The sequence below is a fragment of the Eptesicus fuscus genome, chromosome 24 (assembly GCF_027574615.1).
Source record: "Eptesicus fuscus isolate TK198812 chromosome 24, DD_ASM_mEF_20220401, whole genome shotgun sequence".
Taxonomy (NCBI): Eukaryota; Metazoa; Chordata; class Mammalia; order Chiroptera; family Vespertilionidae; genus Eptesicus; species Eptesicus fuscus.
Window position 1 is genome coordinate 16,466,795 of NC_072496.1, and position 22,034 is coordinate 16,488,828.

At 59.9% G+C, this 22,034-nt stretch overlaps 1 gene segment (V, D, J or C); it reads right to left on the bottom strand.

The window, feature by feature from the left end:
- Positions 1 to 3,760: 3,760 nt before the first annotated feature.
- Positions 3,761 to 22,034, bottom strand: part of LOC103301810 (immunoglobulin heavy constant mu-like) — a 45,463-nt gene continuing 27,189 nt past the window's right edge. Inside the window, 5 exon segments of the C gene segment in view lie at positions 3,761 to 4,155; positions 4,484 to 4,798; positions 5,030 to 5,356; positions 5,441 to 5,758; positions 12,120 to 12,185. Coding sequence covers positions 3,761 to 4,155; positions 4,484 to 4,798; positions 5,030 to 5,356; positions 5,441 to 5,758; positions 12,120 to 12,185 — 1,421 coding nt within the window.

The following is a 22,034-nucleotide window of genomic DNA, read 5'->3' on the forward strand; positions in this document are numbered from 1 at the left end:
GCGTCAGCGGCCGCTCTGCGAGCCCAGGCGGTGCCTCCGCTCCTGGAAGTGCCTCCTCCCAGAGCCGGGCTCAGCGGCTCTGCCCTGGCCCCTCCCAGGACCCTGGCCCTGCCGGGTCTGCCCTGCCTGCCCCTGGGCTGCCTCTGCCCAGGCCCTGGCCACCACAGAGGGCCAGGACGCTGCATGGCCTTTGGCCGCCCGGCTGTGCGCCCTGGGCCCAGTGAGCCCCCGACACGCGCCCCATGTCCCCTGTACATGGCTCCTGACTCCCGGCACCTCACGCCCCACATGGCTCCTGGCCCGGCTGCCACCTGCCTTGTTTTGACCCCAGGGTGGATGGCACCTCCCCTTCTCTCCTGCCTCCTGGCCATGCACGCTCTAGACTGGTCACCGGGTCCCACGGGCACACCCCAGACACTCGGCGAGGGTGGGACAGACGGCGTGGCTGGGCTGTCCAGGAACGGCGACAGGCAGTGAGGCACGTCCTGCGAGTGCCCCGGGCGAGGCCCTGCTGACCCCTGGGAGGCCGAGCCCAGCTCCGCGGAGGTGGTGCTGGGGAGCCCAGGCCTGCGTCCCCCCAGCTCAGCCTCATCCTTCAGCCTCATCTGCCCCCAGCCCTGCCTGGTCAGAGGGCACTTCTCTTTCCCACGCGCCCTTCAGAATTAGGCTCACACAACAGACAGGGATGTGGTTTTGGGGGGAAAAAATCCTCCACGAGGAAGCAGTGTCACAAGATAACATGCACGTATTTATTTCAAGGCGACAAGGGCACACACTGTGAAGCGACCCCGGGCCAAGCACTTGGCTGCGGGCGTCCAGGGAAGTGGCTTCCTCGCGCTGGAAGCTGGAGGCGCTCGGGGGAGGTTTATGTACAAGGGGCCCAGCACGCAGGCCTGGGCCGGGGTGCAAGGTGGCGGGCACCCCCTCAGTTCCATCTCCTTGTGTCCACGCTCCTGCCTGACGGGTCACTTCACCTGCAGACGACAGAGGCAGCGTGAGGCACTGCTCAGGGTGGGTCTGGGTGCCCCTGACCCCCAGCCCTCCAGCCCGCCCGCCCGCCTGCCCACCTTGAACAGGGTGACGGTCGTGCTGTAGAAGAGGCTGAGCAGGAACAGGACGATGAAGGTGGAGGCCATGGTGTTGAGGTTCTCGAAGCCCTCCTCATCGGCGCTCACCTCCCCCCCTGCAGGGACACAACCCGGGGCTCAGTGTTGCACCCCAAAACCCCCTTCCAAGCTATCCATCTCCCGCTTCCATGGGCCCTGGCAGTGCTGCCCCAGGAGGACAGGGCGGGGCGGGGCAGGGCGGCGGCAGAAGCGGAGGGCAGCAGGCAGGGGCCCGGAAGCACTCCAACAGCCCGATGGGAGGTGGGCAGAGAGCCCTGGGTGCAGGGTGACAGCAGCTCACACACAGGGGTGGGCGCCACAGGGCTGGGATGGGGGAACCCATTGGAGTGCATTCAGGGTCTTGGATTCTCCTAGAGGGGGTACGGCCAGGGCCACTTGGGGTGATGAAGCTGGGAGTGGGACCTCCTGTCCCCTGTGGTTGGAGGTGGGAGTGGGGGCAGGCACAGGTCTGGGCCTGAGGGCCCCTCCTTGCTTCCTCAGTGGGACTCTCACTTTCTCCTTCTCAGAGTGGAGGGCGAGTGTGGGAAGCCGTGGGGGGGGGGGCTCTGGCTGGGTTGTCTGACCCACTAGGAATCATATCTCTGGGATCAAGGGGTCTGACCGACACCTGAGGCTCTGGGCAGAGTGAGGCTGGGATGGACAGACGGACACATACAGTGGGGTCTGGAGCCCCAACACAGATGGGCCTTTGAGGCAGCGTCTGGAGCCCAGGTTCCCAAAGGACCAAGAACATGGGGTGTCTAGGGGGTAGCCCAAAGGGGGGAAGTGCCGTCTGCTGGGAATGGAGGCCCGCCGGGCCCCTGTGCCCCTCACTCCTTGCTGCAGACAGTCTCTTTCCCCACCAGGTGTTTCCAGGGTCAGGTGTTTGCGGGGCAGAGCCCGCAGATCAGCCTCCCTGCCTCCAGGACACGGCGACTACTTCTGTTCACAGGGGGTGCAGGTCCTGCTGCTTCATCAACAGCCTGGACAAGGCCGGGGTGGCCCCAAGGAGCTGCAGCCCGCCAGCCAGGTGGCCCCCTGAGCCTGGGATGGAGCCCTGGTCAGAGTCCTGGCTGGGCTGGCTGCACCTCCAAGCAGAGACAGAGGACAAGCAGACTGGGCAGGAAGCCGTGTAGCAAGCATGGTGCAGAGGCAGGCGTGTGCAAAGGCACCGAGTGACCAGGGCGCACAGGGTATATATCTGTGTGTGTGTGTATCTCTGCCTGCACATGCATATGTGTGCCTGTACATGCATGTGTCTGTGCAAATGTGCCCATGTGTCAGTGTACATATGTGCACCCATGACTCATCTATGTGTGCGAGTGTTCATGTGTGTCTCTGTGTGCATGTGTGTATGAATGTGCATTAACTGTGTGTATGCATGTGTGTGCAGGTATCTCTCTCTGTGTGTCTATGCCTCTGCATGTGTGTACATGTGCATGTGCAAGTATGCCCATGTCCATTGCATGTGTGTTTATAACCATGTGCATTTGTGCCTCTGTGTGTATGTGTCCATGTATGTGTGTGTGAGCATGCATGTGTCTGTGTATATGAATGTGTGGGTATTTGTGTGTCTGTGTGCATGTTTCCATGTCTTTGCATGTCTCTGTGTGTCCATACCCATGGTATGTGTCTCTGTGTCTATATTCATGTGGATATGTCTGTGCATGTGTGCCTGTGTCCATGTGCATGTGTGCCTCTGTGTGGATGTGTCCATATCTTTGCATGTGTTTCAGTGCATACATGTGTGCCTGTGTAAACACCTGTGCACATGTGCACAAGTATGTACCCGTATGTCTGTGTCTTTGCATACATGTGCACACAGCATGTCTGTGTTTATGTCTCTGTGTGTGCATGTGTCCAAGTGCATGTGTGTCTTTGTTTATGTCCATATCTGGGCATATGTCTGTGTGCATGGATGTGTCTCTGCATGTGTTCATGTGTGCATGTGTCTGTGTGCCAATGTCCATAGCGTGTGTGTCTATTTCCATGTCCATGTGTGTATGTCTCTGTGTGCCTGTGTCCATGTACATGTATGCTTTTGTGTGTGTCCATATCTGGGCATGTGTCTATGTGCATGCTTGCACATGTCTCTGCATATGGACATGTGTATGTGTGCCCATTCTACTGCCTGTGTATCTACGTCATGTGTGTGTGTGCACGCACACATGCATGTGTCTCTGTGTGTATGTGTATGTACGTGTTGTATGCTCAGGCCCCCATGAGCCGATTGCAGCAGTAGAGAAGCAGTGAGCATTGGTGCTGTCTGCTGGGAGCGCTCTGAAGGGCAAGCATGTCAAACTCGTGGCCCACAAGCCACATGCCTTGTTTATTTGGCCTGTGTGAGCCTTTGAGTTTGACATGCTTGCTGTAGGGGCTCAGGGCTTTGAGAGGCAGGTGGGAGGCCAGTGAGTGAGGCAGGGTTGGGGGCAGTGGTGGCAGGTGGTCTGCGGGGTGGGGGTAGCACAGCCATGGCCCCAGCAGGCGAGAGCATTGCTCACTCAGGACCAGCATCTTTTGAACGGATCTTTTTATTTCTAGTTTTTATAGAATGCAACACCCCACCCCATTGACACAGTCAGTTTGCATACATGCACACACAGCAACAGGTCAGCCAGAGGCTCCGGGACCGCCCTGGAGGGGCAGCCTGGGGGTCAGTGGCAGGTGCTGGCCACGTCAGACATGACCAGGGACACGTTGTACAGGGTGGGTTTACCGGTGGACTTGTCCACGGTCCTCTCGGTCACAGAGTACGGCAGGGCCTCGTGGGCCACGACGCAGGTGTAGGTCTCCCCGGCGCTCCAGTCCTCCTCACTCACGGTCAGGATGCTGTGGACGAAGTACAAGCCGGGGGCCTGGGGCTCGGGCACTGGGGCGCTGGTCACATACATGTCGGAGGACACGGGCTGCCCTCTCTGCAGCCACTGCACAAACACATCTGGGGGCGAGAAGCCCTTCACCAGGCAGGTGACCGAGGCCGACTCCCGCAGGCTCAGCTGCTCCCGGCTGGGCGGCTGCACGTACACCGCGGGCATGTGCTTGGCGACGTCTGTGGGAAGAGGGGTGGGGTGAGCTCGGGTCGGGGCAGCGGGGCTCTTCCCTGACAACAGGGGGAGCAGAGGGCATGTGTGTCTGTGTGTCTCAGTGTATGAATGTGCAGGTATCTGTGTGTCCATGTGCCTGTGTCTACGTCTTCGCATGTGTGTACTGGTTGTCTCTGTATGCCCGTGTCCACTGCATGTGTCTCTGTCCATGTGCATGTGTGCCTGTGTCCATGTGCATGTGTGCCTCTTGCTCCCGGGCCTGCCGTGGGGTCCCCAGGCCCTGGATGCCATGCGTTGGGGGGGTCTGGTGTGGCGGGAAGGGGGGCAGCCTACCCTTGGGCCTGAAGATGGTGTGCTTCAGCGGCGAGGGCAGGTCCGTGTGGGCCACCGTGCAGGTGAACTGCTCGCCCGCCTCCCAGTCCTCCACGCACACCGTGGCCTTTCCCATGGCACTGAAGGTGGCGTTGGGGTGGCTCTCGGAGATGTTGGTGTGGGTTTTCATCACCTCGCCATTCTGGCGGGTCCAGGAGATGTGCAGGCTGTCATAGGTGGCCAGGTCCGTGACCAGGCAGGACAGCGTGGCCTCCTTGGTGAGGAAGATGCTGGCGAAGGTCGGGGGGATGGTGAAGACTCGGATGGTGGATGTACCTGGGACAGGAGGGGGTGGGGATCAGGCCAACGTGTCGACTTGGCGGAGCCTCTCCTGGGCCCGGGGGTCCTGTCTGAGGGGACACCGGGGCCCCCTCCCCGCCCCTGGCCTCTCCAGGAAGCCAAGGCTCGGGGAGCCGCTGGCCCCGTCGGGGGCAGGGTCTGCCGACCGAGTGGACACCTGTGTGTTGGGGGGTCTCTGCCCGGGGCCCTCGGGGCAGGACCACTCACTGGGGCCGCACATGGACGACACGTTCTTCTGGAAGATGAGCTCCTGGTGCTCCACCTGGCAGGTGAACACGCTCTGGCTGAGCCAGTCGCTCTCGGTGATGGTCAGCGTGCTGGTGACCCTGTAGGTCATGGGGCGGGCTTTGCGCTCGACCTCTGGTTTGTCCGTGACGAAGCCGGAGGTCAGCAGCTTCCCCTCCTTCAGCCAGGACACCGCGATCTTCTTGGGGCTGAAGCCCGTGGCCTGGCAGATGAGCGTGGACGTGCGGGGGCCGGGGCCGGTGAAGGAGTCGCGGGGCGGGATGAAGACGTTCACGTGGGGGGGCAGCACTACGCCGCCACCTGCAGGGAGGGGACAGCGTCAGCCTGGCTGCCTGCCCCCCTCACCCGCCCGCCAGGGGGAGTCCTGCTCACCTGGGAAGACCACTTGCAATTCTTTTTCGCCGTTGGAGTGTTTGACCTTGCACGTCACGAAATTATCCGTGCCCTGGAGGATGTCGGCCGTGGGCAGGAAAACCTGTGAGCTGGCCTCGTACTTGCCTTCCCTCAGGACCGAGGGAAAGTTCTGGATGTCCTGGCCGCTGATGGCGCTGGTGTTCTTAAAGCTCCAGGAGAAGGTGACGGAGTCGGGCAGGAAGTCCTTGGCCAGGCAGCCCATGGCCACCAGGCGCTCATCGTACAGGGAGTTGTCACAGGAGACGAGGGGGAAGAGGTTGGGGGGAGCCGCGCTCGCTGAGGACCCGAGCGGGACAAAAGAGAAAGGGGCGTGAGAGGATGACTTCCCAGACTCGGCTGGTCAGGGGTCAGGCCCTTCACCCCTCAGTTGCCTCTCGGGGCCAAGCCCACGACGGGACCCCCAGGTCTCGCCACCTGTGGTGGGGCAGGCAGTGTGGCAGGCCGGAGCCCTGGCCAAGGCTCGGGCTGGGGAGGCTGCCACGGCCCCCACCCTGCAGGAGCCGGCTCTGGGAGGACGAGAGCAGCTCTTGCTGGAGCAGCAGGCCTGGCCCTTCCTCCCACGGCAGCGCTGTCCCCAGACGCAGGAGCACGTGCACCCAGATCCCGGCTCACACGACCCAGGCCCAGGCTCAGGCCCAGGCCAGCGCGGCCTTCCCTCTGACCACTGTAGCCGCACGCTCAGCCCCAGCACCCAGGAGCCCCGGGCTGCAGCCAGCGAGAGAGGGGCCCCTGCGAGCCCAGCCCTCACTGCCGCGGCTCCGCCACATGGAACCCTGCCCAGGGTGCCTGGGGTCCAAAGGACGGTGTGTGATGGGGGGACAAATACAGACTCAACTCAACACATCCCGAGCACAACCAGGTCACGGGGTCAGCCCCGGGTCAGCAGGACAGTCCTGCACGGCCAGCTCAGCCCATGAGACCCACATGGCCCAGCCAGTTAATGCAGCCAAAGCAACTAGCAAAGTCCTCTGAGAGAAGCCAGCTCACCCACGCCATTTGTGCTGAACCCAGCCCAGCCCAGCTCTTCCCAATCCAGCTCAGCTCAGCCAGCTCATACCAATTCAACTCAACCCAGCTCACCCAGCTCAGCCCAGCTCAGCTCACCCAGCTCAGCCCAGTTCAGCTCACCCAGCTCACCCAGCTCAGCTCACCCAGCTCACCCCAGCTCAGCTCACCCAGCTCAGCTCAGCCAGCTCATACCAATTCAACTCAACCCAGCTCACCCAGCTCAGCCCAGCTCAGCTCACCCAGCTCACCCAGCTCAGCTCACCCAGCTCAGCCCAGCTCAGCTCACCCAGCTCACCCAGCTCAGCCCAGCTCAGCTCAGCCCAGCTCAGCCCAGCTCACCCAGCTCAGCTCAGCCCAGCTCACCCAGCTCAGCTCAGCCCAGCTCAGCCCAGCTCAGCTCAGCCCGGCTCACCTAGCTCAGCTCAGCCCAGCTCAGCCCGGCTCACCCAGCTCAGCTCAGCCCAGCTCAGCCCGGCTCACCCAGCTCAGCTCAGCCCAGCTCAGCCCAGCCCAGCTCAGCCCGGCTCACCTAGCTCAGCTCAGCCCAGCTCACCCAGCTCAGCTCAGCCCAGCTCACCCAGCTCACCCAGCTCACCCAGCTCAGCTCACCCAACTCACCCAGCTCAGCTCACCCAGCTCAGCTTAGCTCACCCAGCTCAGCTCACCCAGGTCAGCTCACCCAGCTCAGCTCAGCTCAGCTCACCCAGTTCAGGTCACCCAGCTCAGCTCAGCCAGCTCAGCTCACCCAGCTCAGCTCACCCAGCTCACCCAGCTCAGCTCAGCCCAGCCCAGCCCAGCTCAGCCCAGCCCAGCTCAGCCCGGCTCACCCAGCTCAGCTCAGCCCAGCTCAGCCTGGCTCACCCAGCTCAGCTCAGCCCAGCTCAGCCCAGCTCAGCTCAGCCCGGCTCACCTAGCTCAGCTCAGCCCAGCTCAGCCCGGCTCACCCAGCTCAGCTCAGCCCAGCTCAGCCCGGCCCAGCTCAGCCCGGCTCACCTAGCTCACCCAGCTCACCCAGCTCAGCTCAGCTCACCCAGCTCAGCTCAGCTCACTGAGCTTACCAAGCTCAACTCACCCAGCTCACCCAGCTCAGCTCACCCAGCTCAGCTCACTCAGCTCAGCTCAGCTCAGCTCAGCCAGCTCAGCTCAGCTCAGCCAGCTCACCCAGCTCAGCTCAGCTCAGCTCACCCAGCTCAGCTCACCCAGCTCAGCTCACCCAGCTCAGCTCACCCAGCTCACCCAGCTCAGCTCAGCCCAGCTCAGCCCAGCTCACCCAGCTCAGCTCAGCCCAGCTCACCCAGCTCACCCAGCTCACCCAGCTCAGCTCACCCAGCTCACCCAGCTCAGCTCACCCAGCTCAGCTCAGCCCAGCTCACCCAGCTCACCCAGCTCACCCAGCTCAGCTCACCCAGCTCAGCTCAGCCAGCTCACCCAGCTCAGCTCAGCCCAGCTCAGCCCAGCTCAGCTCAGCCCGGCTCACCCAGCTCAGCTCAGCCCAGCTCAGCCCGGCTCACCTAGCTCAGCTCAGCCCAGCCCAGCTCAGCCCGGCTCACCTAGCTCAGCTCAGCCCAGCTCAGCCCGGCTCACCCAGCTCAGCTCAGCCCAGCTCAGCCCAGCTCAGCTCAGCCCAGCTCAGCCCGGCTCACCCAACTCAGCCCAGCTCAGCTCAGCTCAGCCCAGCTCAGCTCAGCTCAGCTCAGCCCAGCCCAGCTCAGCCCAGCCCAGCTCAGCCCAGCCCAGCTCAGCTCAGCCCAGCTCAGCCCGGCTCACCCAGCTCACCCAGCTCACCCAGCTCAGCCCAGCTCAGCCCAGCTCACCCACCTCACCCAGCTCACCCAGCTCAGCTCACCCAGCTCAGCCTGGCTCAGCTCAGAAAGCTCAATTCAAACTGCTGCAGTTCAGCTCAGCTCCGGCCACCCGGAACAGCCCAGTGCAGCCCTGCTTAGCCCCGTGGTTCTGGTCAGAAAGGCTCAGACCACCCGGCCTGCTCACCTCAGCTGAGGTGTCTCACCCCGGAGTTCTGTGCAGCTGAGCCTCTACCTGCCTTTTGCCCCTGATACATCCGCTCCCAGCCCCGGCCCTGCTCCCGCTGGTGTCTGGCTCCCAAGCAGCACCAGTCACTGCCCTCGCCAGCAGCCTGGTTAAAACACTCCCTCCCACTTTAAGTCAGTCAACATCTGGCGGGGCTTGGGGAGCCCTGGATCGGCAGAGTGGCTCCCCCGCCAGATGCCCCACCGTCAGCCTCCAGCTTTAACCACATTCCCTCCAGATAAAAATCACCACTCGGAATGGCCAGGACATGCATCTTTCTGACCTCGCACTTAGAACCCTGCTCGGTGGCACACGGCCTGGGCCCTTCCTAGTGCGCGGCAATGACCTGAGCACCGAAGCTGCGCTCACAACTTAGGGAAAGACAACAGGGGGGCTTGTCTGAGCCACCCCGCCCGCAGCCGGCTGGCCGCGGGGCAGCACTGGCCACTTTTCCCTGGAAGGTTCTCTGGGGAGAGGTGACTGGGAGGGACCCACACAGGGGCAGCTTGCGGGGGGTCACACACACAGCCCTCTCCGCCTCCACTGAGCACCAATGGTCCAAGATCCCCCTTCAGGTGGAGGCAAAGCTGTCAAACCCACTGCCCCGTGGGCTGGCAGCGGTGGCCTCTCCCACTACGCCTGCCGGTCACTCCTCCTCCGGGGGGAGGGGTGCTGGAGGGGGGCCTTTGTCCTGCAGCAGTTCCTCCAACTCCACCACTCACTCACTCGGGACTCGAACTCGGTCACTGAGGACTCAGGAGAGCGGCCGGCTGGTGGCAAAAGCCGGGGCTGCACCTCCTGGCCTTGGGCTCGGCCGCTCTCAGACCCTCCACCTCCACCGGAGCAAGTTCAAGTGCAATCGAGGCCTTGCCTCACGCCCGGTTCCTTTCTGCCTCGAGACCTGATGGGTTTCCTCTTAGTCCACTGACTAGGAGGCTTCACTGAGCTAATCCGGGACCATCCCACACATTCCACCTGCCATCTGTCCTCGGGGGCATACTTGAAAATCGGTCTGAAACAAAGGCGACTTTATCAGAAATCAGAAATCAGAAATCAAAGTGGGAGAAAACTCTAACTTAAAAAAAACGGGAGGGTCCCTGTGAAACCGGGCGTGGGGACGGACCCGGCCGGCGAATGACCCCTCGCAGGGCCAGCGGATTAAACACAGGACACGGGCCCTCGGCTAACGGCCCTGAGGCGGTTTCATGCCTCACACACCTCACTTTGGAAATGAATGTAAATGAGACGCTGGTAAGCCAAGTCCGAAAAGCGAAACCCAGACGCGGAAAGAGGAACTCCCGTTCCGGGCCTCCGCCTTATCTCACAGCTCAGCCACCAGGTGTTGTTTGCTCCAGCGACACGTTTAGTGTTGTGGGCAAACCCCCCGAAACCACGTCTCAGTATCAGAAGCTATAAATGTATCAACCGTCTTTTCTTGCTTCCTAAAATAGACTCTGGCCGGCTGGTTCTGGCCGCCGGCTGCAGGTGCGCGGCCCCCGCCACGGCCACCGGCTCCGCTCCATCCAACAACCTCATCTCAGTGAAAAATAATTTATCTTCGTCAAAACTCAGCCCACGGTTCCCTGTCACCGTTCCTGGCCAAACTGGCACCACTATCCACTCCGGAAAGACGCGATTCCTGATTGTTAACTAAATAATAAGACTTTTAAAAATTCAGTGTCCTTGAAAATCTCTCACGTTTTAAAGTCACACTTTTCTTGCCCTGGCCGGTTTGGCCCAGTGGATAGAGCGTCGGCCTGCGGACTGAAGGGCCCCGGGTTTGATTCCGGTCAAGGGCACATGCCCGGGTTGCGGGCTCGGTCCCCACTGGGGGCGTGCAGGAGGCAGCCGATCCGTGACTCTCTCTCATCATGGATGTTTCCATCTCTCTCTCTCCCTCTCCCTTCCTCTCTGAAGTCAATAAAAACATATTTTAAAAAATAAAGTAAGATAAAGTCACACTTTTCTGAACTCTGTCTTTCAACTCGGTAAGCAAAGCGTTTCCTCGGAGAAGCTGCCTCCCTGGGCTGAGCCCTCGGGCCTCGGCCTCCTCGCCAGTAAAGAAGTCTAAATACAATCTAGCCATTTTTAATTAAATCATAGAAGAGCAATGGACTTGAAAGAAATCCAATCTAGCCCAGGACTCGCCTCCTCATTCTGCTGGCAGCGTTCCCCTGAGCTGCCTGCTCCTGGTTCTGCAAACACCTGGTTCTGACCGTGAGAATGTCCCACGCCCCACTGGCCCTCGGCCAGTCCGACCTCTCGCCCTGGCATGGCCCTTCAGGTCGGCAGCCTCTTTCAGGGGCTCAGTGACGCCCAGACAGCGGTTATTTCAGTCTCCGAAAGGCGCCCGAAAATCAAGAGGCTCTGCAGTCCCTGCGCCCCGGCCCCTGTCCTCCCTGGCCAGCCTGCCCAGGCCCCGGCCGGGGGGACATGTCCCGAGGACCAGCCACTGACGCCCAGAAAGACCCACTGAGAGGCACGGGAAAGAAAGGCCCGAGGAGGGCCAGCGTTCTTACCTGAGGAGACGGTGACCAGGGTCCCCTGGCCCCAGTAGTCCATTCCATAGTAATCACAATGGTGCAATCTCCATCCTCACCCCACAAAAACCGGGGCGCTGGCCTGGCATCGCCGGAGGCTGCCAGGGCCCCTGGCCATGAGCCGACAGCCCTGACTGGGACTCAGAAATCCAAGCACCACAGCCGGCCACCTGCCCACAGCGGGCGCGGCGGAGCCCAGGGAGCCGGGGCGGGGCTGCCACCTGCCCCTGCAGTCTCATGTCGCTGTCTTTGCAGAGGGGAGGTCGGTCTCCAGCCCCGCTTGGGGGACCCTCTCCCTGCTCCCTTTCCTGACCTCCAAAATACCTCGGCGTCCCCGATATCCAGACCCGACGCCCGACCTCCCCAAGGGCCGCTGCAGTGGGCACGGCGTAGGACTCACCTGAGGAGACGGTGACCAGGGTGCCCTGGCCCCAGTATTCGAACCACCTGTCACATTGTGACAGCCACGCCCGGGTCCCGGGCAAGAACCGGTGCCCAGCTTGGCCCTACGTCCCCTCAGGTGGCGCCCAGGAGGGCAGAGGGGACCACAGGGCCCGGAGGCCAAGGATGGCCGAGACCCAGAGAGACCCCCGGCCGCAGAGCCCCGAGGAGAGGGTCCGAATCGTCCTCTGTGTCCCGGGGAGCCACGGTGTCCCCCGGCCCCTTCCTGACTCCCCAGGCTGGCCCAGTCCTCCTGGACCTGAGACCCAGAAACACTCATTTCCCCCCCAAAAAGCACCAAAAACCCTCCGAGAGAGAGAGGAGAGAGGGGTTGGGAGGACTCACCTGAGGAGACGGTGACCAGGGTCCCCTGGCCCCAGTAGTCAAAGTAGTCACATTGCCCCAGGCTCCCTGAGGCCACGTACAAAAACCCGGCCCCGCCTGGCACCAGGCACCCCAGCAAACCCGTCTCCTCAGGACTCCGCACCCCGAGAACGCAGCCCTCTCTGCCTTCCACCACCCCGCTGGGGACTCCGCAGGGCCCCTCATCGAGCCAAAAACAATCTCTGGAAAGTCCTTTCCTGCCCCGGGACAGAGGAGGAGAGAGGAAGCCGGCTTACCTGAGGAGACGGTGACCATGGTCCCCTGGCCCCAGTAAGCAAAGTCACCACATTGCCACGGGCTCCCTCAGGCCGCGTGCAAAAACTGCACCACCACCCACCACCCCGCCCCGCGCTGGCCACCCCAGAAAACCCCGTCTCTTCAAGTCTCCTCGCCTCCAGACACAGCCCACTCAGCCTCCCCTGCAAAGGCTCCCGTCCCCACGAGAGTCATCTGCAGAGCAGAGACCCCAGTGGCCTCAGGAGCAGTCCCCTGGGAACTCCACAGCCCCCCCAAGAGAATCTCTGGAAATTCCTTTCCCGCCCCGGGACAGAGGAGAGAGGAAGCCGGCTTACCAGAGGAGACGGTGACCAGGGTCCCGGGCCCCACACATCAAAAATACCGCACAGGGACACAGTTCCCGGTCCCCCCAGACATAAACCTGCCCAGGCCCCCGGACGGCCAGGCTGCTGTCCTGCCCAGGGCCACAGGGACCCAGGGCTGGGAGGGGGACAGGCCGAGTAGTGCAGCCTCCTGCCTCACAAAAACGCACCCCTCCCTCCTGTCCCACGTCTGAGACCAAACGGGACCCCTGGCTCCGGCACACCTGAGCCTGCTCCCCGCCCCGCCCCGTCCCAGGTCGGACAGTAGACGCCAGACTCACCTGGGGAGACGGTGACCAGGGTGCCCTGGCCCCAGTGCTCGAAGTAATCAGAGGCACAGTGAGTGGGCCCCGAGCTGTGGCCTCAGGAATCCCCGCAGCCGGGGTCCCCAGGGAGCCTCAGGAGACGCCAAGGCTGCTCTCTGCTCACAGACACACCCACCGGCCCCCTGGCAGGCTCCCTCCTGCCCCCAGTCCCCAGGGCTGGGTTTGGACCTCCTTCCTGACACCTGGCTCACCCCTGCCAACCCTGCCCGGCTGCTCCCCAGCACCCAGCTGCGCCCCTTGGCTGGGATGGCATCCCCATCTCGTGCTCCTCCTGAGCCCCCAGAGCCCCTGGCCCTGAGCCCTGGGGCGGCTGACCGGGTTTTTGTAGAGTTGTCAATCACTGTGCCCCAGTTGGCACTGTGGTTCCTGGCTTAGCCAAAACCTCCAGGCTGGGGTGGGGGCAGGTGGGTGGAGGTGGGTCTCCCCCTGAGGGCCAGGCTGGGGTGGGAGGGCACAGAGCAGAGGAGACCCCAACACCCAGTCTTGCTTTTCCCTTTTCTTTAGAAATAAGAGCAGATTCAAGGCTGCGCTGAGGCTCTTTCATGCCCACCCCCTCCCGCCTACACACATTTGGTTTGTTCTCAGTGGAGAAAGGCCTCGTCTTGGGGGATTTGGGGGGCTGATGGAACCCCTAGTCCATCGCTGATCTGGGGGGCAGCCCCCTGGGGTCTGTCAGGGTCTCAGCCTAGAGGCTGCTTTCTCTCTCTGGTCACATCTCGTTAATTCTACCTGTTCGCTGCCCCACAGGTGCGGGATCCTGGGAGCAGCTGCTGAGCCACAGCGTCCCACAAGGTGGTTCCCGCCCAGTCCCCTCGGGCGGCTGGTCCTTGGGGGGGAGGGTGGTCTCAGGAGGGCAGTGCAGGGAGAGGGTCCCTCCCCGACACCTGGCAGGCTGCTGTCCCCCAACTCCCGGCCACAGGGAGGGGAGGGGGACGGCATCAGCTCCTGTCAGATGGGCTGGTACCAGGGCTCTGAGGGCACCAGGGGTGGGAGGGAGAGCACAGGCTGCTGGGGCCAGGTGCCAGCCTGCAGGTGTGCCCAGGGGCAGGCGGTGCTGGGGACAGGGGCACGGACACAGCCTCACAGCCCTGAGGTCTGGGAGGGCGCGATGGTGCCCTGACGGCTGTCTGGGGGAAGGTGAGAGCCCAGTGTGTTGAGAAGCCCTTGTGTGTGTTGTGTGTGTGTGAGAGAGAGAGAGCATGGGTGTACATGTGTGTGCACATGTGCACGAGTATGTAAATGTACGTGTGTATATCTATGCATTTATACACACATGAGTGTGCACATGAGTGGGTATGTGAGTACACATGCATGTGCACCTGTGTGTGCATATGCACATGTGTGTACACCTGTGCATGTACCTATGTACATGATTGGGTATGTGAGCATACATGTGTGTCACTTCAGGCAGAAGAACCGCCGAGTGGAGGCCCAGAGGCTGGCCTGGTGCCTGGAGAGCTCAGGTGGCTGGATGCGGCTGCATTTACAGGTGACCTGAGGACCCCGTGAAGGGGCTGAACATGTCCGGGACTTTGCTTAAAGTCTCGCTCCAGAAGGTTCTGCCTGGTCCAGTGTGGATGAATTTGGGTTGAGCTGGGGTGTGCGGGGCGGGAGGCCTGGTGCTGAGAGAGGGTTAGGGAGCGGGATGGTGAGCGGGACCACGGGGCTCCCACGGGGGCAGGGAGAGCAGGGTCCTGGGCAGCACTCCCAGGACTCAGCAGAGGGGGGTCCCAGAATCCCGGGTCTGGAGAGATGGGGGGCCCCTGGGGTTGGGCCGCAGATGCAACGAGGGGGACAGCCAGGGTCGGGGACAAGGTTGAGGGTCTGGTTCTGGCCTCTGAGCCCTGGGGGAGAGGGTGGTGACGGGGGAGGTACGGTTGCACTGTCCTGGGGGAGGGGGGGTGGGAGTCCGGACCTCCAGGGCTCCTGGGGGTGGCTCACAGCACACAGGAGGATTCCTCAAGCCCTCAGCCCTTCTCTGCAGGCTTTTCCTGCTGCGGCCTCTGCTCTGGGGCCTACTGTCTCCCTCTCAGGAAGTAAGGGTAGGGCCACCCCAGGCCCTTGAGGAAGCACCTGCCAGGCTCCCAGGCCTCTGGTGCCAGATGGGGGAGGGGAAGGGCCCACTTTGCCCTGCTGGCCCCTTTCCTCCAACTCAACCCCATCCCTCATCCTTAGCCTCAATCCCTCATCCTTAGCCCCCATCCCTCATCCTTAGCCTCAATCCCTCATCCTTAGCCCCCATCTCTCATCCTTAGCTTCCATCCCTCATACTTCCCAGCCTTAGCCCTCATCCCTCATACTCATCCCTCATATTCATCTTTAGTCTCTAATCTTCATCTTTCTCATAGATAGTCCCATCCCTCATCCTTAGCCTCAATCTCTCATCCGTTAGCCCCCATCCCTCATCCTTAATTTCTATCTTTCATCCTTAGGCCCCATCTCTCATTCTTAGACACCATCCCTCATCCTTAGCCCCATCCCTCTTCCTTAACCCCATACCTCATCCTTAGCCCCATCCCACATCCTTAACCCACATCCCCCACCCTTAGCCCCAATCCTGCATCCTTAGCCTGATCCATCATCCTTAGATCCCAACTCTCATACTTAGCCTCGATCCCTCATCCTTAGCCCCCATGCCTCATCCTTAGTCTTCATCCCTCATTCTCATCATTAGCCCCATCCCTCATCCTCAGCTCCCATCTCTCATCCTTAGTCCCATCCCTTATCTTTAGCCCCCATCCCTCATCCTTAGCCTCCATCCCTCATCCTTTGCCCCCATTCCTCATCATTGCTCCCATCCCTCATCCTTAGCCCCCATCCCTCATTCTTAGCCTCGATCCCTTATTCTTAGCCCCCATCCCTCATCCTTAGCCCCTTCCCTCATCCTTAGCCCCATCCCTCATCCTTAACCTCCATCTCTCATCCTTAGCCCCCATTCTGCATCCTTAGCCCAATTCATAGCCCCCAACTCTCATCCTTAACCTCCTTCCCTCATCCTTAGCCCCCACCCCTCATCCTTAGTCTCCATTCCTCATCCTTAGCCACATCCCTCATCCTTAGCCCCATCCATCATCCTTAGTGTCCATCCCTCATCCTTAGCCTCCATCCCTCATCCTTTGCCCCCATCCCTCATCCTTAGCCCCATCTCTCATTTTAGCCCCTCATCATCCTTAGCCCCCATCCCTCACCCTTAGCCCACATCCCTCATCCTTAGCCTCATCCCACATCCTTAACCCACATCCCCCATCCTTAGCCCCAATCCTGCATCCTTAGCCTGATCCATTATCATTAGCCCACAACTCTCATCCTTAGCCTCGATCCCTCATCCTTAGCCCCATCCCACATCCTTAGACCCATCCCTCATCCTCAGCCCCCATCTCTCATTCTTTGCCTCCATCTCTCATGCTTAACCCTCATCCCTCATCCTTAGTCCCATCCCTTATCTTTATCCCCCATCCCTCATCCTTATCCCCCATCCCTCATCCTTAGCATCCATCCCTCATCCTTAGCCCCATCCCTCATCCTTAGTCCCCATTCCTCATCCTTAGGCCTATCTCTCATCCTTAGCGTACATCCCTCATCCTTAGCCCCCAATCATAATCCTGAGCTCCCATTCCTCATCCTTAGCCACCATCCCCATCCATAGCCCCATCCCTCATCTGTAGCCCCCATCCCTCATCAGTAGTCCCCATTCCTCATCCTTAGCCTCCATCCCTCATCCTTAGCCCCATCCCTCATCCTTAGCCCCATCCCTCATCCTTAGCCTCATCCCACATCCTTAACCCACATCCCCTATCCTTAGCCCCAATCCTGCATCCTTAGCCTGATCCATTATTCTTAGCCCCCAACTCTCATTCTTAGCCTCGATCCCTCATCCTTAGCCCCATCCCACATCCTTAGACCAATCCCTCATCCTCAGCCCCCATCTCTCATCCTTTGCCTCCATCTCTTATGCTTAACCCTCATCCCTCATCCTTAGTCCCATACCTTATCTTTAGCCCCCATCCCTCATCCTTAGCCCCCATCCCTCATCAGTAGTCCCCATTCCTCATCCTTAGCTTTGATCCCTTATTCTTAGCCCCATCCTTCATCCTTAGAGCAATCCCTCATCCTTATCCCACAATTCTCATCCTTAGCCTCCATCCCTCATCCTTAGCCCCCATCCTTCATACTTAGCCTCCATCCCTCATTCTTAGCCTCCATCTCTCATCCTTAGCCTCGATCCCTCATCCTTATCATTCTTTGCCCCAATCCGTCTTCCTCTGCCCCCATCCATCATCCTTAGCTCCCATCCCTTATCTTTTGACTCCATTCCTCATCCTTAGCCCCCATCCCTCATCCTTAGCCTCCATGTCTCATCCTTAGCCCTCATTTCTCATCCTTAGCCCCATCCCTCATCCTTAACCCCCATCCTTCTTCCTTGGCCCCCATGTCCCATCCTTAGCCCCCATCCCTCATCCTTAGCCTCCATCCCTCATCCTTCTCATCCTTAGCTTCCATCCCTCATCCTTAGCCCCCATCCCTCATCCTTAGCTGCCATCCCTCATCCTTAGCCCCCATCCCTCATCCTTAGTCCCCAGCTGTCATCAGTAGCCATCATACCTCATCTTTAGTTCCCATCCCTCATCCTTAACCCCCATTCCTCATCCTTAGCCTTCATCCTTCATCCTTAGCCCCATCTCTCATCCTTAGCCTCCATCCCTCATCCTTAGCCCCCATCCCTCATCCTTAGCCCCCATGTCTCATCTTTAGCCCTCATCTCTCATCCTTAGACCCATCCCTTATCATTAACCCCCATCCCTCATCCTTAGCCCCCATCCCTCATCCTTAGCCCCCATCCCTCATCCTTAGCCCCCATCCCTCATCCTTAGCCCCATCCTTCATCCTTAGCCCCATCCCTCATCCTTAGCCCCCATCTATCATCCTTAGCCACCATCCCTCATCCTTAGCCCCTATCCCTCATCCTTACCCCCGTCCCTCATCTTTAGCCCCATCCCCAATCCTTAACCTCCATCCTTCATCCTTAGCCCCTATTCCTCATTCTTAGTCTCCATCCCTCATTCTTAGCCCAAACCCTCATCCTTAACTTCCATTCCTCATCCTTCTCATCCTTAGCCCCCATCCCTCATCCTTAGCCCCCATCTCTCATTTTTAGCCCCTCATCCCTCATCCTTAGCCCCCATCTCTCATCCTTAGCCTCCATCCCTCATCTTTAGCCCCCATCCCTCATTCTTAGCCCCCATGTCTCATCCTTAGCCCTCATTTCTCATCCTTAGACCTATTCCTTATCATTAACCCCCATCCCTCATCCTTAGCCCCCATCCCTCATCCTTAGCCCCTTCCCTCATCCTTATCCCCCATTTCTCATTTTTGGCCCCCATCCCTCATCCCTAGCCTCCATCCCTCATCCTTAGCCTCCGTCCCTCATCCTTAGCCTCTCTCCCTCATCCTTAACCCCCATCCCTCACCTTAGCCTCCATCCCTCATCCTTCTTATCCTTAGCTTCCATCCCTCATCCTTAGCCCCCATCCCTCGTCCTTAGCCTCATTCCTCATCCTTAGTCTCCATCCCTCATCCTTTCATCTTTAATCCCCATCTTTTATCCTTAACCCCCATCCCTCATCCTTAGCCCCCATCACTCATCCTTAGCTCTCATCCTTACTCTGCACTCTTATCCTCCATCCTCAGCTCCTATACTCCAGTCCCAGCCCCCATCTGCCTTGATCACATGTCTCTCTGCCGCAATCTCATATGCCTCACAGTGTGGGCTCCAAGTTTTATGCTAGGTGGTGTGTCTTTGTGTTGGAATATTTCCATTTCTATCTTTGTTACATGAAATTTATCTCTATTCAAAGAAATACTTTTATTTCCAATAGTCTGTATTATACTGAATATATATATATATATATACACATGTACAAATAATATACACCATATTCAATATTCAATATGTATATATAGGCTATTAAAGGTAAACTTACATTATAGTGAAATATTAATATATGTGAGTGTATATACCGTGGCTCAGTAAGGAAGCACACAGCGCCAATTCCCATGTTCACATGAGTGGTCTATTTGAACGCCACCGTGCAGGGCATGAAGTTCTTGGATCACATTTTGTCTCCAGCCGTGTTTTATAGGCATTGGTAAAGGTTTTGTTTTTGTTTTTAGGAATCAGGCCAGATTCATTCCTGTCTTATAAATGACCTGGATTCCTTGCTTAAGTGCCCATCTGCTTGTTTGAAAGTCCAGTGACTCGAATAAAATATATTTACTATTGACTAATCTGGGGCGTGTTTTTCTGGGAATTTAAAGAAATTTCTGGGATGTTGTTTTGAGCCAGGTCTGGGAACATTGGTTCTGGGTCCCTGGCTGCCCCTCCCTGCGACTGGCCAGCGATGAGCAGTGAAGGCCCATCTGTACGTGTGGTCTGCTGTCCTTTGCAGGTGGGCACAGGATGGGCAGTCAGCAAACGGTGAGCCACACTCTGGATGCCCCACCTGCTGACCCCGCTTACATCTCACTGGGCAGACGTGGGTGCCAGGGGCACCCTTGGCTGTGTGTGAAGGGTGTGTTGACCATGGGTGCTGGGGCACTTGGATAGCCTGACAGAGAGGGCTGGAGCAGGAGCTGTAATAGTGGCCTTGAGGGTCCACAGCCCACTTCAGCCTGTGGCCGCCAATTCAAAATGGCAGGGAGAGGAGTGAGGGCCTGGGAGAGGGCTGGAGGAGGGCAAAGGTGCAGGTTGAGGGGCATGGGTGCTGCAGGGAATGAACTGGAAAGAGAGGAGGGTGGGCGGAGGGCGGATGCTGCAAACTGCGATTCTGGAGGGGAGTGGTGGGTGCGGAGGAGCCCAGACATTGGCCTGGGAGAAGGGGCTAAAGGGCGAGGGCCAAGGACCTGAAGGTGTCCATCAGGTGACAGGGATCGGGCAGAGAATGCATCTTCCACAGGAGGAGGGGCGTGACCAGGAAGGCAGGTGCTCTCTGTGTGGTGTGTGTGAGTGTGAGGAGCATGGGGAGTGTGAGTGTGAGGAGTGTGAGAAGTGTGAGAAGTGTGAGGAGTGTGAGTGTGAGGAGTAAGGAATGTGAGTGAGGAGCGTGAGTGTGAGGAGTGTGAGAAATGTGAGTGTGTAGAGTGTGAGTGTGAGGAGTGTGAGGAGTGTGAATGTGAGTGTAGGAGCATGAGTCTGAGTGTGAAGAGTGTGAGTGTGAGAAGTGTGAGGAGAGTGAGTGTGAGGAGTGTGAGAAATGTGAGTGTGAATGTGGTGAGCATGAGTGTGAGGAGTGTGAGCATGATTGTGAGGAGTGTGAGTGTGCGTGTGAGGAGTGTGAGTGTGAATAGCATGAGTGTGAGAAGTGTGAGGAATGTGAGTGTGAGGAGTGTGAGAAGTGTGAGTGTGAATGTGGTGAGCACGAGTGTGAGGAGTGTGAGCATGATTGTGAGGAGTGTGAGTGTGAGGAGTGTGAGTGTGCCTGTGTCACTCTGAGGCTGAGGCTCCCAGGGAGGGTGGGCTCTCAGGCGGGAGGGAAGAGGCAGCAGAAAGTCCAGGCCCTCGGGGTGGCTATGGGGTCTCTGCAAGGGACATGTGGGCAGATGGCGAGGTGGCCTGGCCGATGGTGGGGAGAGTGGGGCATGGTGCCCGTGCAGCCTCCTCCTGCCATGCTGTCCAGTCTGAGCAGAGCATCCTGGCAGGGACAGCATCCTTGTCCAGGCCCAGCTGGGGCTGGGCTGGGGCTGGGCTGGGGCTGGGGTGGCTGTGAGAGGGACTCCCTGGGGTCCCCCACCCCATCCTGCCTTCAGGACGATTGGCATCAACAGGCCTGGGCCGCACCCCAGAACTGCTGCATATATGTTTTGAGATTCCCCCGGTGACAGTGGGCATTGAAGTGCAATGCGCTGAGCTTAGGGATCCGGAGGGGGCTTGTGTCTTACTGCCTTCTGGTGTCCCAGGGCCTGCCATGCCCTTTGCCCCCTCCAGCTGGTTCCTGCGTGCCAGGGCAGGTCTCCAGGGACCTCAGACCTTCGGTTCTTCCAGCTAAGTCTCCGGTCCCCACACAGCCAGGGCATCACAAACCCTGGAGGCTCCTTCACTCCAACTGCAGCTAAAGTGATGCCTCCTCCAGGAAGCCACCGTGACTGACCCAGACTGGATTGGACCAGGTGACCCACTCTCCATGCCCACCCTGCGGCTCTCTCGGGGCCTCACGTGGTCACACGCAGGGCCCGGCTCAGGCCCTCTGGTGAAGGAGTGCGCGGGTGAACGAAGCTGTGCGGCATTGGGAGGGGATGAAGGAACATGTTATTGACCAGAAGATGCAAACGAACTGCAGAGACATCCACCCAGAGCTTCGGCAGCTCCATGCGAGAAGCGTGTGAAAACCTCCCAGGCTGAGTGTGGGGAGCGGTGCGGGCAGGAAGGGGCTCCAGGGTTAGTGGTTTGTAGACCAAGCCGGCCGGCCGGGAGCTTATCTGCTTCCTGCCTGCTGGCGGCCCCACTCAGTGCCTGGATCACCGCTGGGGAACAGCTGTCTGGGGCTGCCCGTAATGCCCGCTGGGACCTGGGTGCGAGGCGCCTGTGGCTAGGAAGGGAGCCGGTGAGAGCAGCCCTGAGCTCCTGCCTGGGGCCCAGATCCTCTAGTGACAGGCTGCTCATAGGAGACTCACCTGTGGAGCGGTGGGTACAGGCTTCTGCGGCCCAGCTGTGGGCTGGGGCACCTGCTGCCCGGTGTGGCCAAGCTCCCAGAGCGGGGACAGAAGCCCTGTGAGGACGCGGGAAGGGCTGTGTCCTGAGGGCTTCATGGAGGATGCCCGCTGGGTGACTGTCCCCCATGAGGGAAGGGTGGTCGGCTCTGCTGACCGCTGACCATCAGCTTCTGCGCTGGCCACCTGGCCTGGCTTTCTGAAAGAGCAGAGACCCGGTGAGCAACTGCCCAGCTGGCCCTGGGAAGGTCATAGCCGGGGGTGGGGGGTGAGGGAGGGTCTGTGGTCCTGGTGGATGCGTGGGGAGCTCCGGGCCTCCTGGGTGTGGGTCCCGAGCCTGGGGTGTCTGTGCTTCTGCTGTTGGCTCTGGATGACATAGGTGGGGGTCATGTCTGCTGGCACCTCAAAGGTCAGCTCTGGCCAGGGTCCCGGAGCGGCGTCCACTGACCGGCCCAGTCCCCCACGCTCACCACGGAGCGGGACACGGAGGGGCGCCCGGGCTGTGGGAGCTGCCTGTGGAGCC